Below are 23,399 nucleotides of genomic sequence, written 5' to 3' on the forward strand. Positions count from 1 at the left end.
TATAATTAAAATTTATTATTAGTCGTTAACTATTTTTTCAAATTAAATAGTTTTTTTTACTAATTGTTGTAATTTCAATGATTATGTATTACACACACACACACACACACGCACGTACACACACAATCACGTGTGCACGTGATACCAAATAAATTGCAAAATTTAAAACACTATTATTTCTATAGATAAATATCCATAATTTATAGATTACCGGTAATTGATTAATGTATTAAACAATTATACAGTATATAATTAATTTGATTTTATAATAATATAATAATTATAATAAATATTTGCAAAATTAATTAAAGGTTACATTTACAAAATTATTAATAAATTTAAATACACCAATGCTTAATATTTTTTAAATTATAAAATTCAATATCAATAAAAATTTGTTTAGATTTTATTTTATCAATTTAATGTTTTCATATGTTTATATCGTATTGTATTGTATTTATAATAATAGTATAACTTATTTTAATTAAATTAAAAAATGATTTAAAAAAAATTAAGTAAATATAAAATTAATTTAAGTCACAATATATAAATTTTTAACTTATTACTAATAAATTGTAATAAAATAATAATTTGTTGTTTGTATAAAAGTTTATATTTTCTAATATATAAATACAAGTTTAATAAAACTTGATTAATAAATTTAAAAAATATTTTATAATTATAAATAAAATTAATATTTTATAAATAAAATCGATTAATAATATTTAATTAATTAATAGGCAATTGTTGTTTGAATGGTATCATTAATACAAGTATTATTAGTTAGTTTACCGTCACTGTCGTCGTGATTACGGGTCATTTCATACATCAAAATACTATATGTTATTAATATACTAAATGTTGTTATAATTAAACCCCTATTGATATGCAATAAACCAAAACACGATATATTTAGTGAACATTTACGCATTGTTTCGGCCAATAGTTTAAGCTAAAGAAAAATAAATTTAAAAAAAAACATATTATAATTATTTAATACATTTTTAATTCATATGAATGTATTTTTTAGGAAAATAATTTCCTAATAATATTTAAAACTTAATATTTCAGGAAAAAAAATAAAACTTATAAATAATTAATTCATATAAAAAAAATCATAGATTAAGATAGACATTCATTTTATAAAAACCTTAACTAACATTAGATGTTAGTTTACAAAACAATTTTTTTTAAAAAAGACATTACATTTTTGGCCGTTTTGTTGACAGCTATCTGATTGGTGTCAAAATAGTGAAACTTAACCGAAAGGGACAGTTGGTGTATCAGTATGTTTAGTCTGGTCAGTGTATGATCAACAGAGGACAGACAGTATAGGAAGTATATCAACATAACTGTACTGAAGATCTCGTGTTCCCAGATTTTGATGTTATCGAAAAACGATTCCTGTTTTACTATACATTCAATCATCCGATCGGACAGTATGAGTACCGACCAGACCATTGTTACGTAGATGAGTCCGGCTATCTGTTTGAATATACTATCGTATCGTTTAAAATGTATGCCATAATCCATAAACCAATTCATTATCAATCGGCCGATTCGTGAGTCGGGTGGACGACCATTGGTTGCCTCTGAGAGGATACGATGTTTCAGATATCTGGCTATTCGGTCGGCTTTCAGATGGAATACCCACGAAATGTTGAGATACAGCGACAATATTGTGGCAAATATGAAACTACTGATTGAACTCATAGCCAATGCAACAATACAGACATACCGATTGACCAGACGATTAGTGTCCCGGTTGGCAACAAATTGAAAATCATTATCACAATCGCCGTCGCATCGGATGTCTCCGCCGGGAAGGGTGTTATAACCCGTAAATAATGCCATAAAAATGAAGAATTTGATTCGTTTTCGCTTAAATTTCTTCATCTTTTTTGCCATAAATTCCAAATTAAATGTCGGACACAGTCTGACCTCCGAATCAATTGAGTTCAATAGCTGTCGCAAGTGTTGGCGTCGCCACCACAGTATGTCCAGACTGCCGATACCGACCGTGTAGATGATCGATGTGTAAAATGACTGAACATTTTCAATAAACGTACGGTTCGGGTCGCTAAACATTTTTATCGTAAATACCATGTCGTAGACAATCGACAGGTTTAATACAATGAGTACCACTATTGCCGTCGCCAGTGATATTGTCGACCGAATCGGGCCGTGATTTTCTACTCTATATAGACCTATCGGTCCGCCGAACCACCGAAGCATAAACAACGATAGCCTAAGCATACGATAGTATTGACAATTGATATCATTTTTAGTATCCCGTGAAATAAAATCCAAAGCGTATGATAGCATTATTATAGAGATTTTATTAATTTATTAATTAATTATATTTTTTATTTAGATTTGATTGCATATTACTTAGACTTTTTTAAATGTTTATTTTTTAAAAAACTTTTATATCCAGTATATATATATATATGTATATTCTATACACAAATCATTAATCAGGTATAATGTATTATATAAGTTGTTATTTGTAAAGTTAATTATTTAAATATATTTATTGTAAATATTTGTTAACTACTTGTGTGTAGAAATTTTAGTTAATGCATTTGATTGCCTTTTAATTGGAAAATAAATTTTACATTGATTGCATTTAATCTAATATTTATTGATTTTATTTTTATGATTATAAAAAAATCCATTTAACATAAACTGTTTATTTTATATTATATTAAAACAATATTTTCTATTTTAAATTTATAAAAAAATTTACAATAGTAGATATATGATTTTACACTTATTAATTAATTTATAGTATATACAAATACATATACAGAATTATTAGAAATTAAAAAATAATTTTTTAAAGTTTTGCTATTATATTATGTTTAGATTATTTTTAAATACATGTTTTTCATTTGTCACGTCTATGTAAATGATTTAATATAAATAAATAAAATATATAAATTTTATATTTATTTATGTTATGAATATTTAAAAAAATAATCAATATTAATAATTATTTAAACTAATTGATTGGTAATAATAATAATTATTATTATTATAAAAATGTAAAGTTTATTGATCTATTTAAACAAAATCATTTTAACTAAAATAATTTATTAAATTCAAAATAAATATATTTAAAATCATTGTGAGTTAAAAGGCATTATGCAATCAATCATTAATTTACATAACTATCGCATCGGTCGGTTGAGTTGACTGTTACTCTCTCTCTCTCTCTCTCTCTATGCACACACACACACACTACCTATGCTTTGCTTTTATCGATGAGATGGCAGTCAACATACTGTTCAATATTACGGCTTAGAAGAAAAAACACAGAATATTCTGTATGTGTTTTACAATACTTGTTATATAAACCGGAATAATCTAATTATACACATAAATTTAGCGATAAAATATATTATTTCGCATATATATAGTAGTAGTAGTATTTATAAGCTAAAATATTTTTTTGCAAGAAATAACTAAATTATAGATTAATAAAAATTGATTATCAACTTATCAAATAAAATGTTTGCTATTAATTATATATATATAATATAGGTAATAACATAGTGTAAATAATTTTATACAGTATAAGTTAGAAATAATTTATATATTTTATCATATATAATCAGAAAATATTTGTCAATAGCGCTATAAAAAAATATATAAAATAAATAAATATATATACAGTATATATAGTAATCATTGAATCTAATGTTTTAAACATTAAGTTAATAACACAAAACAAAACAAAAATTATATAATGTTTGACAAAACATTTGTCGCCCAATGGGTGAAACATTTGATTGTCTGATACTAATCTCTATGTGTGTATGTGCCTAATGACCCACAATAATATATACCTACTAAACAACAACAATAACAAAACAACATTTAAAAATAAATTTATATCGTATATATTACCTAACATTTGATGCCAACAAACAACAACAAAATTTAGCCAAACAATACACAGCGCATAAATATTTAGTGAGTCTCTGGCATTGGTATCTCATTAATATATAGCAAAAATACTGCCAGTGTTTTCAATGATAGCGACGATGATTTCTAGTCAGAAATGTTAAGTAATTAAAATGTAATTAATTGCAGACACACACACACAGACATATATATACACACACACATACATACACACACACACATACATACATACATACATACATACATACATACATACATACATACATACATACATACATACATACATACATACATACCGTAACACTTATAGACAATTTATATTTACATCAAAATTGTAACTAATTTTTTTGGTTGTTTTTTGTTTGTTTGTGTTTTTATCTATAATATATATGTACAGAATTTCTATTCAAATAATAATATATTCATTAATTATATCAGTAATGTTTCAAATCATTAAGTTTCTATATAATTATATTTACAATATATTGAATGATAATACAGTGATTTATTTGATATTAATTAAATTATATATATATATATATATTTTAAATACACAAACACTATGTCTTAATTATGATAATTGAATATATTTATAGACTATAATTGTACCCAAAAAAAAATTTAATCAGACTAATGTCAGGATATTGTAATAATTGTCTAAATTTTTTTAGTAAAAACTTAATTTCTATTTAGTATTTTTGTAATACTAAATCAAAATTAATTAGTTGTCAATCAGTGGAACTGTAGTTAAAAAACCACACACACAAAAAATGCTAAATTATAAGATTATACAGTATTTTTATGAGGCTTTTTCCAGTTTTGTGAGCAAACCGCCCATTCAATTAACCCATCACATTATATACTTTTTTAATATATATATATATATATATATATAGTGTATTATATATTTTAGGGGTAACCAAACATTGACATATACTACATATATACAGTATATATATATATATATATATCTATACATAAACTCAACTGTGCAATTTTATGCCCAAATACAGTATCTTTAATGGGAAACGTTAGGCTATAGTATGTTAAGAGTAAAGAGTGAAAATAAAGTATATTTTGCAAAATCAATATCAAAACTGTTTTTTTGTGAGAAAAAAAATAAATAAATAGATTACTTACTGTATAATAGCAATAGACAATAATAAAACACATGTAATACAATATACACTTTGATTTTAGTAATAGTGAAAATAATAATAATAATAAACCACTAAAATTTGCTGTCTATGTATACAACATACCAGTCCTTTATCATCAATAAAATGGATATGTGATTGATATATATAAGAGCATTACTGTAGTATTTATTTATATATTGATATAACTGTATACTATAATTTAGTAATAATAATAATAATAATGATAATAATAATAATTTAATCATAAATGCAAACCAAAACAACACTAAATGCAACACTTAATCCAAATACAAATATAAATATATATATATAATAATATTTTTATTATGATTATAAACAAGTATTAGCATTATATTATAACTTACTGTTAATAGTACAGTACTAAAGTATTAAATGATAGGTTTTATTATTTAATGTATTTTCACTAAAATATTATTATTATTTGTTTTATTTAATTATTTATAAAAATATGTGTACAACAAATACAAGTAAATATTTATAAATAATATTTGGATAAAAATTATTGCATAATATTCTGTAAAGAATTTATTTGCTAAACTATATATCTTATTACACATTAATGACAGTATTACTAGTAAACTAAATTAAGTTTATTTTATATTTTATGAAAAAAATTAAATTAAATAAACAACAGTTTTTATGTCGAGAGAGAGAAAGAAAGAAAGAAAGAAAGAAAGAAAGAGAGAGAGAGAGAGAGAGTAACAAATTTAAAATCATTTTTATTTCCATAGTTAAGTTTAATAAGATTTGCATTTAAAATAAAATATTTTATATAACAATTTTTTTGCATTTACTTTAATTTTTGATGTGTGTGTATGTGTTTGTAGCACATGTGTGACACGGGTAGAGAATTATTAGCATTTTTATAAATAAATATATATATATATAAGTATCATATATAAAATTTACTTACACACACACACACACACACACACATATATATATATATACTGTATATATATATATATATATATATATATATATATATATATATATATATATATATATACACTACCACACTAGCAAATTGAGTCACTTATTTTTGAATATTTTACGAAATCATAATAACATATATATATATATTTTTTTATATTATTTATTGAAAAAATTTTAATATTAAGTTTTATATACACAATATTTTTATTATATATTTATATTTATATAAAAAAATAGATATATTAATATTTTTATTATATTTATACATACGTACAGCATGTTTGTTAAACAATCAAATGTATTCAACAAATAAAATTTGTCTGAAATTATTTAAAATTATTATTATTATTATTATAAATATTATTGTTAATGTTGTTGTGTTTCAATATTTTGAAAATTACAAATACTTATAATAATTTTTCTTAAAGAAAATTAATTTAACAAAAATCTTTTAATTATAATAACTATAGCTATAAATTATAAATAAATATTTTTTTTTGTAATTTAATACTTATAACAAAATCAATTTATTAAATAAATAAATAAAAGTGTTTGTCATTTAACACAATATTTAATTGAATTATTATGTGTTTAGAAAACAAACAGTTTTTTTGAGAGAGAGAGAGAGAGATAAAGACTATTTGAATCCAAACTATATATTTTTAAGAACCGGTAGCTAAACTGTAACTGTATAAACCAATTATTGAACAGTTAGTAGTACTGGTTCAGGTGTTGTTGTTGTTGGATGGGTTGACTTTTGTTTGTTTGATTGTACTGATTCACTGTATGTAAATTTGTTTGTTTTTTTAAAAAATTTGTTTTAATTAACAGTCATATCTATCAAACAGCCATCTCTTTGGCCGATAAGTTATGCTCGATATAGACTGGTATTAGTTTGACATCGTTGTTCATCATATGTGAAGGCACTACTTGCGATGCCTGATCCTGTTGTTGCTGGTGCTGCTGGTGCTGCTGGTACGACCCTTTAGCTACCGGTGCCATAGGAATGTTGACTTTTTGGGCCCGGCGCAAACTGTTTTGGCCGCCGCCGCCACCACCACCAGTGCCAACATGATTGTTGGCCATCTGTTGATAGGCAGCCGATTTGCTTTTGTATTGATAGTAAATATGGTCCATATGGTCGCCGCTTTCGGTACTGTTGCCAATCATATTGCTTATGGGCGACGGTATGGTCATACGGGATATGGTGTTGGCCTCAAATTTATCAGTAAGTGATATGTTCTCCTTAGATGGCTGTCCCGCGACAAGGATAATATACATACAAAAAATATATATATGGAAAACAATTAGTTTATATTCACAAAAAAATATAATAATAATAAGTAATAAAATATAATTCAATAATAGCAATATATATATATTGTGTAATAAAACATATTTTCATTTTGATAATAAATAAAATTATGTCTAAACTATAAATTATGTAACATTTTATGTTATATATTATTGGGATTACTAAACATAACTTATATTAGATAAATGTTAAAAATATTATATTATATATAAATATCTTATGACTAATATTATTATACTTATTAAACCAAAAAATACCACTAAATGTATATAACTTGAATGCTAAGCATTACGTTAATATTATAATAAAAGTATAAATATATCCATAAAATAAATATATTAGTATTATTAGTATTATTATCTTTTCATATGTAAACCTATGGCTTATAGCCCCGTAAACAAGCAATCTATTTATGGGTTATTTATATTATACAATAAATTTAGATATTCAAAGATCGATATTTGCATTAAACTATAATATACAGTATATACTAATATATATAAATATATATAAATATATATATAATAGAAAATTTATACATTGAAAATAAAATGATTTTAAGCGCACAGTATTGATAAATACTATGAAAGTATTATCAAGTTTTATGTGATTTATTAAATTGAATATTATTATCGAAAATAATAAATAAAAATTGAATGCAATTTTTCAACAAAATATATAGCATTTATTTATATAAATATATAATATATCATACAGTATATACTGTACTACAGTAAATATCCTCAATAGCTTAAAATACATGCAATAAAATAGATAATTATAATTAGCTAAAGGAAACTCTAGTAATGTCAGTCTTGCATATAATAAATATAAAAATTTTAAATCAAATTACATATAAATCAAATATTTTAATTATCAGATTTTTAAAAATTTTTATATGATTTTTACTAATAATATAAATTTATATATTATATATATATTTGACTCAATGTTTTCAAAAGTTATGTCATTGATTTTATTTTAATAAACGACACACACATACACACACATGTTTATATAATATGTTAAAATAAAAGACTAATTTATTTTCAACAAAAATCAATACACATTTATGTCGTTTATATTATTAATAGTGTAGAAAACTTTTGCAATAATTTTTAAAACCTAAACAATACAACTACTAATAGTAGTAATAATAATAATCAAAAAATTCTATAGAAATTTCCGTAATATTCATAAATTCTTAATAAATTTTGGTTTAAGTTTTTAAAACATAGAGAAAAAAAATTAAATTAAATTCTTTAGAAATAAAATGAATTGATATCATGGCATCAATTTCTGGAGACAATTTAATTAATACATTTTTTCTTTTAATATATTAGATAATAAATATATAAATATAAATATATGATAAAGACGTTTAAAATTAAAACATAATCTAATTTATTAAAAATATATTATATATATATATATATAAAATATAGATTCTAATAATAAATATCTAATCTAAATATTTTAAAATATTATATTTAACAAAAGTTGTATAAAATACAGTTCATTCACATACACACACACACACACATTATATTTTAAAAAATATTTTTAAATAATACTAATAAATAGATTTTTAAATATATATATAAATTTTATATACTAACAGAATCATCACATTTGTTATTAGTATTATTGGACTTTTGATGATTATTATTATTATTTGATGAACTATTGTTTTGAGCACTGTTACGATTTTTGTCCAATTGATAGTAGACGCCGGCAAATATCAACATATTTAGTATAAGCAACGAACAGCCGATACCGATGGTTACGGACAGTGCGGTCGAATAGTTTTCCGACTGGACAATCACCGACGTAGTGGTCGTATTGTTGACATTTTTCGACTGATAGGCCGTCGGATTGTTGATGTCGTTGTTGTTGTTGTTGGATGTTGTGGTCAATTCAAGTACTTCGCTGCTTGAGAGGACAGTACTGGACAAATGATGGATCAGTTCGGTGGTGGCACTGATGACAATGTTCTGGGAAACTGTTGGCAACGGAGACAAAAATTTGTACGCAATTTGCCGGACAATGCCGTCGTAAGTGGACAGGTCTTCGTGATCGATGAGCAAATGATGGCGAAGATAGACCTGTTCTTCGCCGGGATTATGAAGACGTGGTATCAGATTCAGCCAAAACGATAGTCTATGGCTCTGGTAGTGGTCACGTATTTTTGGCTTAAGCCCTGGTAGTCCAAAGTTATTCAAAAAAACAGTTAGTTATTTATATATGGCATACCTTAAGACAGTTTATACTGTATTTTATTATTATTAATAATTTAATAGATAATTATGAAAAAACAAAAAATTATTTTTTTTTCTACAATTAAACTGATTTTTTTGTTGTTGTTGTTGATTTACAACACAAAAACTTTTTTGTTGAAAATTATTTGTAAAATTTATATTTGTTTTATTAAAAATATTTATTTTCATAATCACACAAATCTGCGGATAATTATATTTGATGCAACATTTTGTTCAAAAATTTTTTCCACTCTCTCTCTCTCTCTCTCTCTCACTCTCTCTCTCTCTCTCTCTCTCTCTCTCTCTCTCTCTCTCTCTCTCTCTCTCTCTCTCTCTCTCTCTCTCTCTCTCTACTGTAATATGTGTTTAGTTTGATAAACAAAAATTGTTTAAAATAATTATAGAGGATTATCGTTTATGTGTGCATAACATACAAAATGCTATGTGTATTATGAATTATTTAATATTATTAATATTTTAACGAAAAATGTTTAACAAAACTTTTATGCAAATTAAGGGTTAAAATCCTCTCTAAAAACACTGTATAATAATTAGGGCATTTGTGATGTATATGTATGTATGTGTGTGTGTGTGTGTGTGTAATAATTTATAATTTTTAGTGTTATGTATAAATTATATTGTTTATGCTCTTAAATTTTGTATACATTTATTTATACATAATCTATGAAAATGTTATTTTTCCTCTACTTAGCAAATATTGATAAATAAAATATACTATATATATATATATACATTATATACATATCATGTGATATAAAATTATTGATTACCAATAGTGAGATACTTTCGCTGAATGGTGTCATATGTGGACCAAACAACCGATTGATAAGCCATTTGCGAGTTTTCCGACTCACGGCTGCCCTCACTGTCGGCGGCATTGAATCGATCGCCGATTTTCGTCGATTCAGACGACGTTTGCTGTTCAGACCATATGTTGGGATCACTGATGAGATATCATATATAGATAAATATACAGATATATATAGATATATAGATATATGAAAGAGAGAGAGAGAGAGAGAGAGAGAGAGAGAGAGAAAAAGAGAGAAAATAGGAAAAAGTATAAGCATTTAAATGTGTATTACTTTTGTTTTGCGAGTATTGAATTTATATCATTTATATTATATATATATAATATATATAAGTTATATAACTAATGATATTAAGGGTTTTTCTTCAAGAAAAATATAAGTAAACGTAGACTAAAATCTTTAGTATAGAAAAAAAAGATAAATGAGACAACAAAAAAACAAAAAACAAAATCAAATACAGTAAAAATCGTTTTATTTGAAATAAATAATAGATATATGAATTGTATAAATTTATATATATATATATATATATATATATATATATATATATATATATATATATATATATATATATATATATAGATATATATATATCATTCAATAATTTTCAATACAATATAAAAGAAAATATTGTATTTCCAGAGAAAACAGTTATTTTGTTTATATAACTACTCATTATAGATATAGAGAAAAATAAAATGATAATCAATTGATGTTCAACTATGGTATACACTACTATCATATACAGTATACTAATATATATATATATATATATATATATATCTGGCCATAACCATACCATTTGTACAATTGATATAATATATAATAATTTTTTTTTATAATAGTATGTATTTTCTGAGGTATATTTTGAAGATTATTATTTTAAAGCCATTACTTTTTTTATAATACACTTAATAATAATAATAATAAAGAAAAAATAAATATTCAATTTTGTAAAGTGCGTTAAATAATTTTTATATGCATAGCGTATATCAATAAAATATACTTTATTTTTTAAAAATATATATAATAATTTTTCTAATACTAATGTATTTACTGCATATTAATATTATATAAATGAAAAAAATAAAAGATATTTTACTTATATATATTATAATATATGGGTTAAACTAAGTTATTTATGGGTTAAGAAAAAACCACTATTAGTACAGTAGACCCTCTGATGTCTAACTAATGTTAGATAATTATTGGACAAAAAAAAGAGACTATTTCAGAGCACTGGTATATAGTGTATATATATTTATAATATATACAGTATATATATAGTATATATATATATATATATATATATATAAATATATTGTATATATATATACTATCACTTAAGTCAGTACAGAATCAATAGTAAACAAGAAAATTAAAATCTCAGGAATTTTGCAGATTCTTCTCTCTCTATCTTTTATTTTTAATTAATAGCAAAAATAACACAAAACACAAGTGATGTCTCGTAATAATAATAATAATAATGATAATAATAATAATAATAATAATAATAATAATAATAATAATAATAATAATAATAATAATAATAATAATAATAATAATAATAATAATAATAATAATAATAATAATAATAATAATAATAATAATAATAATAATAATAATAATAATAATAATAATAAACATCAATTAATTACCCAAATCATACATGTCTTAAGAGTCATACAGTATTATCTATTTACAGTTAACAGTAAAAAAATAATACCGTACTGTACTCTATATATATGATAAATGTTTTTAAAAACTTGTGTGAGTTTTTTTCATGTAATGTCTTATTTAATCATAAATTCATTGTATGAAAGCAAAAACTACTGTATATATATATATACAGTAAGTTTTATATACACTAAAAATTATATGATATTTGTTAGAAATTTGTTTTATAGTAAAAGCTATAATAAAATTACACTAAATTCAAATATAATAAAATAGTCTTTTTTATAAATTTTTGTATAGTTTTTCTTAAAAACTAAAATGTGTCACAAATTACATTGTTTTTAAAGTTTTCTTTCGCTGATTATTAGTATTTTTATTATGATGTTAACAATAATATACTGTATATATAATTCAGGGTTAAGCAAGGTTTTGGATTTTAGGGGGGGGTAGACCGGGGTAAAATTTACAAAATTCTCAAAAAATCTTGGGGGGGGGTATTGGGTGGGGTAAGATTTTTATTGCATTTTTAAACGGCAATTTTTTCAAAAATCCAAAATCAAGGGGGGGGGGGGGGGGGTCTAGAGAAAATTCCCTAAAAATTCCTTAAGTTCCCGAATATTCCCATGTAAATTCAATAAAATTCCCACAAGTTCCCGTATAAATTCCCGGGAAAATAGGTAAAATTTCCAAAAATATAAAAAAAAACTTAAAAAACTTAAAAATTAACAAAAATTTAAATTTTAACAAAAAATAAATATTTTTTAAAAAATTTTTTTAAAATTAATAAAAACTTAAATTTTAACAAAAAAAAAATAAAATAATGTATTTAAGATTTAAAAATAGTTGATAAAAGCATTAATGATACACTATGAGTTATTTTTAGTATTTTAATAATTTTTAACTTTTAACATAATTAATTTTTTAAACAATACTTAATGTTTATAGTTTGTTATATATTTTTATTTTTATACAAATACTGACTGAATACTACTTATTTAACTCAAATTTCGTTAAAGTTTAATTATATTAAGTACAAAATTGAAAATATTTTTAAATTTTTTATTTAAAATTTAAAAATTATTAATAAAAACATAAGTATTTATTGTTTTATTAACTTCTTAAACTTATATTTAAATTGTAATATGATTACTCTTTTCAACAAATAGGTAATTTTTAATTTTTTAGTTTATTTTAATTAAAATAATGTTATTTTTTGATGACTTTTAACGTTATTTTAACTATTTTTAATCAATAATTAGATTTTTATAAATATTAAAAACATAAAAACACTTACTAAAATAGTATCAACTAAAATTAAAATTTTTATAAATTTCAAAAAAATTTTCGGCGCCTTCGGCGCCGAAATTTTAGGGGGGGGTCATTTCTCCTCGTTTTTAAGCGACAATTTTTTCAATTTGGTCAAAAAGTCTGGGGGGGGTAAAATCCCAATTTTTCGATCTTAGGGGGGGGTATTTTGGCCTTACCCCCCCCCCCCCCCCCCCCCCTTACTTAACCCTGATATAATTATATATATACAGTATATATATATATAGTGAAATTGCGTACTCATAATAGATTAGCGCAAATAAAGAAAATTTTTTCTTTATTTTTGTTATTAAATTAGCTAAAGCTTTGCCCTAAAGGTTATTGCGAGTGAATAAATGAAAACAATGAGAGAGAAAGAGAGAGAGAGAGAGAGAGAGAGAGAGAGAGAGAGATTGACTATTATTTAGCTAAAAGTGCTGTAGATTTTTATACCCGAATTTAGCAAAATTAATCCAATAAGTCATTAAAGCTTCCGAAAGAGTGACTTCAGCTCTGCTATAATTAGTAGCAAAATGTGTCATTGATTTCGCCAATAAATGATACGAAACGGGAGCACCAAATATATAAGACAGCTCTTCACTGTGGGAACAGCTCTGCCGGACATTCAGTTTGTTGGTCACCGACTCCTCGCTCTGTAATTAATTTAGAGGACAAAAAAAATAAAAATAATTTTTATCATCATTTTCATTGCAAATGCTTACATCAAAAATACATTGTAAGCATTATTTATTGACATTTATAGTGTATTTTGTGTGTATATGTATGCGTGTGTATGTATGTATGTGTGTGTATGTATGTGTGTGTGTGTGTGTGTGTGTGGTTGTGTGTGTGTGTGTGTGTTTGTATTCAATGTGTATACAGTGTATATCGATGTACTTATATCGGATATCACTGCTCAGCCTTTTTTTATCGGTGTGTATTTGTGTGTTATATGTATGTCCTGACAGATAACTGTGTCATATATTAAAACCTAGATTTGTTACAATTACTTACTCTCACTGTTGTTGTTGTTTATGACTTATAAGTACAATATATATATATTTTTATAACATTTATTAAGTATAACCAGTAATAATAGTAAATTTATTTATTAAAAAAAAACCTAATGTATATATTTTAAGTAAAATTTATGTTATCAAATTATTTTTGTCAGTATCAAAATTTTAGCTTGCTCAATAATTGATATATAATATCTAATTATGTCATATATTATGTGTGTGTGTATTGTATGGTATTGTATTGTATTATAGAGTAAACTTGTATATTATATAATAGGAGAAAATGCTGATACCATTAGCACAGTTATCTAATTTATTATAGTCAGAGAGGAGTACAATATGTAAGGGGAAAACCTAATGAAAAGTCTATATACTGTATATATATAAAGTGTTGTTTGAAGTTTAATATGTGTTAGAAATCTGAGGAAAGTTAGCTGAATCTGAGAATCTGTTTCTGTATAGAGTATAGTATATGATATGTCGGACACACACAACAAAATTGATGAGAAACGACAATTGAGTAGTTTGTGGACAGGCATACCTGATGCGTGAATATATAGAAGTATGTTTTACTACCACCACCACCACCGCCACCATCACTGTTGGCAACTACCGGTGCCGTATCTGTCGACGATTGCCGTTGATGTCCTGAATGTAAATCACCGGTCTGTATGAGCGGCGATACCACTAATGAATCGCTGAGTATGTCGGCCATCGACTCGAGTATATTGATAGGCTGTTCCACGGCTCGCGACCAATCCGTGTACTCATTAATCAACGTTAGAAATATTGACTACAAAAATGAAGTGACAGACAGTCGTACAGATTGAGTGTTTGTGTGAGTAAGTGTTTGGAGAGAAAGAGAGAGAGAGAGAGAGAGAGAGAGAGAGAGAGAGAGAGAGAGAGAGAGAGAGAGAGAGATTGAGAGAGAGAAAGTGATCACAAAAAACCGTACGATAAACCAATGCAAAAATCGATGCAAAATATAATTTAATTATATATAATACTATGGTATAGTGTACTGTATTTAAGCACACAATCTAAACATTATGTTTATTAATTACAGTTATTTTTTTTTAGTTATTTGCATTAATAACTAACTTAGCAAACAAAACAAAAAAAATTAATTATTAGTATTTTTTATTCTACCGATTTTAGATATATATATATAATTTTTTTAAAAAATAATTACTACTACTATTGATATTATTAATGATATCATATATGATTTATTATTATTATTTTTTGTTGTTGCTATGTTTGATATTTAAAAAACAAATAAATTAATTAAACTACAAATAAGTAAATAAACAAACAAACAAAAAATATAAATAATAATTACTAACTATTTATTTTATTATAAATATAAAGTACATATTAAACAATATTTTATATGAAAAAAATAAAAATAAATAAATCTCTTATGAATTAAAAACATTTGTTGTTTTTTAGTATATAAAAATTAAACTAAAAAAATTTAATAATAATTTTTTTTCAAAATTCTATAATTTCTAACTAAATAAAAATATATTAATTAAAAAAAATTAATATTATGTATTAGCAAATATATGACCAAAAAAATAAATAAAATTAAAAAAGTTTATAATTATAAATCAAAGAATCACCTGTTGATGAAAATCAAACAAATTTCGGACGAGTGTTCTTAAGATGCGATCCCTTCGGGTGCCGTCAATACCGAGACGTTCCTCGTTTGCCGAGAAAATACAGGGACTGTCGAGTCGGTTGGAGCCGAACATCAGGTCGTACTGTTGGCCGACACTCCAGTAGGACTTATTGAGCTTCGGGTTGACTCCGGGCGACAACAGTCGCCGCGGATCTAAAGGCACAACAATTGAGTCGATGATTGGACCGAATGCTGTCAAATAGTCTGGCGTTTTTAGGTCGACCCTCAATATGTCGTCTACTTTACGCTTACGCAGACAGTCGACAGTCGACTCCTATTTTTTTTAAAAATTAATAATTTAAATTTAAATGATTTTTTTTGTTATTATTTTCATATTAATAATAATTATAATAATATAAATTATACATGAATTGGACAGTTGAGTGCTTGAGCTAATGTCTTGGAGTAGACATCTGTATCTCTGGCTATAGCCCAGGGACTGAGTGCCGATCCACTCATTAGTATCACGCGTTGAAATAAACCTTTTTTTAAAAATATATATCACATTATATTTTTATATTCAAAAAAAAACATTAAATAAATGATATCACAGTACTTAAACATGTTATGATTTTGACATAAATATTAAAATAATTATTGAATTGAAAACAAAATTACTATTAAAACACATCAACAACAAAAAAAAAACATTAACAAAAATCTTGCGCTTGAATTGATATAATTTTTTTATTTGCTAATATCAATGTCTAACACATTGTTTTTTTAAATTACATATGACAGTAATTTTTAGATTTATTTAACTATTTTTTTAATGGTAAAATTTTTTTTATAAAAATCATTTATTAATTTTTTTTGTTTTATATATATTTTTAAGTTACAGATACAGATCAAAAAATAAAACTAAAAATTTTTAAATAATATGATTTATTGTTTATTATTCCAATTGAATAAAACACAAAAAAAAACAAAACTTATGAATGAGAAAATCAAATACAAAATGTTTTTTCCTGAGTTTTAGGAATAAAAACCAAAGATAATAAAAAAAAGTAAAAAAAAATGTTTTTAAGTTTTTAAAATAAAATATTTTAAAATACAATATTAAGTGCTTTTTACAACAACAAAAATATTAAACTTAACAAACAAACAAAAAATAAATACTTTTATAAATATGTTTACTAAAAATCTAATAATAATTATAATTGTTGTAAATCAATAGTTAAAATTATTGAATTAAGTTAGTTTCAAACATTACCCTTAGCCATGGGTGATATCATTAGTAGATGAGCACAGGCTGCTCCATAGCCGTACCCGATGACCGTTACGTTGTGGGGTTGGCCGCCAAACTCGCCTATATTTTCTTGGATCCAATGGAGGGCCGCCACCTGATCCATAAGCCCATAGTTTCCTCGGACTACACCGTCAACCAGTGCCGGCAAAAAACCTATAAGAATATAACAATATATATATAGAGTAAATAAATTTCTATCTAAATAAAAACATTTTATTTTTTTCTATACTAATAATTATTATAGAATCTAACGTAAATAATACAAAAATTTATTTGTAAAAACTTTACGGATATTTATATAAAGATTTTTTTAGATTTATATTATTTGATTTTAAGTTTTTAATAAATAATTCCAATGAAAGCATTAGTATTTTATGCCAAAATATGATAGTTATTATTATTATTATTATTATTATTAGCAATCTATACAATTATTGTCTATACGGTATGTCAGCAAAAATATTAGTTTATGTTTTATGTTTTGCTAACTGAGTGATAATAATAATAATAATAATGCCTAACAAACAAACACAACTACATATAGAATATTATACTCAACTATATTATAGTATTTTGTTAATACATTGATGGCTAATAATACAGTAATATCTGGTTATGAGAATTGAGTTTATTAAATATAGTGGTGTAATGTATAGGTATATACAGTATATATATATATATATATATATATATATATTATATGTTCACTAATGCATGTGATCTCCAAATCAAACAAAAAACAACAGTCACATAAAAATCTATACTACCCCACTCTCTCTCTCTCTCTCTCCCAATTGCTAGACTATGATTAAGTTAACTAAGATTACATACACATACACATAGAGAGAGAGAGAGAGAGAGAGAGAGAGAGAGAGAGAGAGAGAGAGAGAGAGAGACATACTGCAGACATTAATATTTTTTTGCTAATAAAAATAATAGTATTGATATTACAATGAAATAGTTAGTTAGATATTTAGTTAAAGACATACAGAATAGCAAAAAATATTATATATCAATAGTAAAGAATATTCTGTATGTATGTGTATGTGTGTGGACACACATTTAGGTCTACCATTTAATCTAAATATCATATCTCTGTCAACATTGATAGTGTTATATTAATTTTTGTGAAACAATCATTAATATTAATGTAATATCCACCACAACCACCATCACTATCACCACTAATATTACTACTACTACTGTCCACTATATTAACCGTAAATAGAGAAATATATGTAACAACAAAAACAATTTATTGTTGACTTTCTTAAGGATCTCTCTCTCTCTCTCTCTCTCTCTCTCTCTCTCTCTCTGACACACACTTAGTAAACTAAAATAAGTGACACATTATTATTAGTAGTTGTGATAAAATATACGGCTATTTGCCAGCAAAGGAAAGCCTTTAGCCACTTCATGGCCTCACTGGAGATGACATTACATATCATACCGAATATATATATACACTATATATATACTAATAGATTAATGGCGTTATAAATATTATTTTTGTGCCAACATTTGGCCGATATGTGTGACACACTATAACACATAAAATATAGAGACACTCAGTCTTTCCCCACACTTATACTGTACTTAAGTATAGTATAACATCGAGAAAATAAATTTATGATAATATTAATAAATATAAATCGATGTAAAAATAATTTTATTATAAAATTAACATTTTGTTATTTTAAAAGATAAAATATTTAAATAAAAAATAAATTATTTGTTTAAAATTTATTAATAGGATATTTATTAATCAATAAATATCTATATAATTTAATAACAGTATTATTCCTTTATTATACAAATAAACAGTTTAAACCAATAATTCATAATTAAATTATTCAAATATAATAATAATAATAAGCTTTATTCAAAAAATATAAATTCTGCAAACATTATAAATAAAATTTAATAATTAGTGAATAATAAAATTGGATATTATTTTTTATAAAAATATACAAAAATAATTGTTGAAAATAATTATAATTAAGCAACATAATTAGTAAACATACAGTATAAATTAATAATTAAATAAAATAATTTTTTATTCATAAAAATTATTAAATATAATTATGGCAAATGAAATAATGAAATATATAGTTTATATAATTTTAATTTAATATTTATAAAACTTATAAAATATATATTATTTAAATTTATAATATATATAATATAAAGCGTGACTTAATGGATTTAAACAAAAATTAAAGATTACAATTTTTCCACATATTATAAACATATATATATATATATATATATATAATGTGAAATTGTAATACTTATCTATTCACTATAATAATTGTATACAGTATTATAGTATTTATATAAGTTATATAAATATAATGCAAACATTACTTATAACAGATGTTGTCTGCCAATGATTTTGACACAAACTTGTGAGAGATATCTACTAAAATAAATGCTACAAAATTTTTATCAAAGAGAAAGAGAGAGAGAGAGAGAGAGAGTCAAAGATAATAAAGAATAACATATAGAATATTCATAGCAATTGTAACAAATTGATAGTATTAAAAACAAACAGATATACCATTATTTTTATCAAAAAAAAAATAATTGCTATATATTAGATATTTATATATTAAAATTTATATAATAAAATAAATTCATAATAAAACTATTAAACTTATTTTGCGTTTAAAAAACATTGCATGAATGCACTTAAAACATTATGTGGCACATACTATGTAGATAAAGGTTAAAAAAATATATTTTATGCAATATATTAGATATTTAATAATATATTGCAAAATACAGGTTATATGTATATATATTTGAAGTTTTATATACAATTTTATTACAAATATAATCTTATTATATAAACCATAACTAGTTTGTGATTTTAAAATAAAATTATTTTTTTTTATAACATTCAGTAGTACTGATAGACTGTACCTACTGTACAATATACTGTATATAAAAATTATATAATGTAAATGCTTGTATACAAACTAAACCAAATATCTTATTTAATTTGACTATACTTTTAAATAATTTTACTTAAAAAACATTATAATAACTATCAGATCGTGCGTTATATTAATAATATCTTAAAAATAATTGTTTGATGATAACTATTACAGAGAATATACAATAAAATATTTAATATAAAATAAATTTATACATGCATAATAGTTTCTAAATCTAAATGTAAACACTAAATAAATTTATTGATAAGTAAATATAAAATATGTATAATTTATATGTATTTTACTAAAAATAAAATGCATGCTTTTTGCCAATACAACTATACAATATTAAAATATTACATATATTATTATTATTATTATTATCAATAAGTTAAATATTTATATTTGTATATTGATATTTTAAATTTACACAATAATATTGACACAGAATATTCTGTATATATATATAATATATATATATATTACTATATAATTTTATATATGTATATCTCTATTTGCATTTGCATTTATATTTAAAATGTAAATAAAATATTTGCATATTTAATATGTATGTATATATGTATATCATATATAGTCATACCTAATACTCCCAAACGGTAGTTCAATGTGACGACTACTACCCGTCCAAAACTGGCTAAAATGCTTCCGTCGTATACATTGCCAGAGTTCCAGTCGTAGGACTCGCCGTGAATGAACACAATGACCGGCACTTTGTTTGTTTGTGAGCCTATGGTTTTGAATTAGAAATTATATATTTAAAAAAATTAGTTATTTAGTCTCTAAATACTTTATTATACTGTAATATACAGTAACATATATATTATAATTATACTAGAATTACACAAATGTTGCATTTATAATGTGTTTGTAAATATATATTATACTGAAATATACAAACAATGCTTAATGCAAACAAAAATATTTAATTAAAACAAATTTCAAATATTTTGTACATTTAAAATAACTGCTAATATTATATATATATATATATATACAGTATACCCATTAAATATAACATCTCTAATATTTGTATCAATTTTCATTAATGAAAAAAAATTATCATCGAAATTTTTTGATAAAATTACCCTGGAGCTATGCAAAGAAAATACTATTATAATATATATATATATATATATATTGAATATATAAATGATGATAATATTTATATCGTATAATATTTTAATAATGATGTAATGAGACTGTCAATGGTGTAGACCATTATGTCAATGATGATGATTATGATGATGATGTTTGTCATCAATTTTCATAATAATCATCCAAATATATAAAAATATTATTTATTATTTCAAATCATTTAACTAATAAATGATCACAATTTACTTAATAATAATTATTATTATTAATATTCTACAGTATAATTTAAATATATAATAAATCATCTATTTATATTACAAATACTTTATAATATAACTAAATATTAAAATCTCGTATATATAAAAATATAATAAACATTAATTAAATAAAATAAACATTAATTATATAAAATAAACATTAATTACATAAAATAAAAATTAATTACATAAAACTAAATATAATTTATATTTATATAAAGTTATATATTTATTAATATATTAATTTATTTTATGATTGACATAATTGTTTAAATCAAATGTATTATTAGTCAAAAAATGTTATCAATAATATATATATACTGTACTACAGTAGTAGTAGTGAACATGTAATGAATTGATTTATCATTTATTAAATTATATGACTAAAAGTCTACTAATTAAATAAATCAAATGATATAAAGGTCTCCTAATATTATTTTTATAAGTGATGTCAATCTAATCATAGCATGAAAGATCAAAGAGAGAGAGAAAGAGAGAGAGAGAGAGAGAGAGAGAGAGAGAGAGAGAGAGAGAGAGAGAGAGAGAGAGAGAGCGATAATATCTGAACTATTGAAAAGACATGAAATGAATAGATAAATGAAATGAAAAGATAAAAGAGAAAACTGACGGCAAAATAAAAAAATATATATAAAATTATGGACAAAAAATGTCACTAAAAAATAATGACAATTAATCAATTGGTGACAAATTTTTTTTTATATATTTTTATTAATATGATATATTGAATCCAATTTTGTGAGCACTTAGTGGGGGTATATATTGTATATTTAGTTGTGTGTCTGTGTCTGTCTGTATGTGTAATAATTTTGTGAAACTCATTTGTGACTCTTAGCCAATAACTCTGATGACATATACTGTAAAGTATCTACTGATATATATATATATATATATATATAGCTTCAAGATATCTATCAGAGAGGAAATACAACTGAGTAGAGGAACTCATATGTTGGTAATGTCAACGGCTATCAGCTCTAAATGACACTAATTTTCGTATTATAAGGAAAGGATGGTTTAATATCTGTAAACTTTAGAGTTAGTGAGTGCTTATGTCTATATGTGTGTGTGTTTGAAAGAGAGAGAGAGAGAGAGAGAGAGAGAGAGAGAGAGAGAGAGAAAGACTGGACTCAAAGAGACCCATAAGGACTGGAAGTAATATAGAGATCAATGAAATGTCTGCACTTTGACAACGTTCCTCACTATTGTTCTCAAACAACAAATTTATTTTCATCTCCCTTTCCCTTTCAGTTATATATGTTTCACATCAAAAAACCTGTCTTCAAATAAAATAAAAAATGATGATAAACTACACAATGAAATGAAAAAATAGTTATTTTTTTCAAATAATTTCTTTCTCTCTCACTCTCACAATGTGTGTGCGATTGTCTTATGCTTTTTAAATCTAAACTAACAAATATCTTAAACTGTAATATCATTTTTATAACTACAGTATATATATACGGTATATAAGTTCCTATTAGACATAAAAAAATTGGTTTTACAAAACTAAACTAAAATTTTCTATAATTTTTTTGTGTGTGTTTTGTTTCAAATACACAAAAAAATTATATCATTCATCCATTCATTCATTCAGTTAGTCATTTGCTTTGAAATAATTTTTTAAAAATATTTTTATTTATCTTTTTTGCCACTTCTTTACAAAATTAAACTCTTTTTTT

General features: G+C 23.5%; 1 protein-coding gene across 1 annotated transcript in view; it reads right to left on the reverse strand.

Moving 5' to 3' along the window:
• Positions 1-6,887: 6,887 nt before the first annotated feature.
• The window catches only part of LOC128955586 (neuroligin-4, X-linked-like), a 50,915-nt gene continuing 34,403 nt past the window's right edge, over positions 6,888-23,399 (reverse strand). Inside the window, exons 3-11 of the mRNA XM_054301258.1 lie at positions 20,928-21,074; positions 17,352-17,540; positions 16,505-16,620; positions 16,080-16,412; positions 14,996-15,247; positions 13,889-14,088; positions 10,412-10,584; positions 9,060-9,562; positions 6,888-7,301 (exon numbers count right to left, since the gene is read on the reverse strand). Coding sequence (XP_054157233.1) covers positions 6,888-7,301; positions 9,060-9,562; positions 10,412-10,584; positions 13,889-14,088; positions 14,996-15,247; positions 16,080-16,412; positions 16,505-16,620; positions 17,352-17,540; positions 20,928-21,074 — 2,327 coding nt within the window. The remainder of the gene's footprint in view (positions 7,302-9,059; positions 9,563-10,411; positions 10,585-13,888; positions 14,089-14,995; positions 15,248-16,079; positions 16,413-16,504; positions 16,621-17,351; positions 17,541-20,927; positions 21,075-23,399) is intronic.

This window comes from Oppia nitens, unplaced genomic scaffold, assembly GCF_028296485.1.
Source record: "Oppia nitens isolate AA-2021 unplaced genomic scaffold, nextdenovo-longstitch-racon4-pilon3 scaffold2_pilon_pilon_pilon, whole genome shotgun sequence".
Taxonomy (NCBI): Eukaryota; Metazoa; Arthropoda; class Arachnida; order Sarcoptiformes; family Oppiidae; genus Oppia; species Oppia nitens.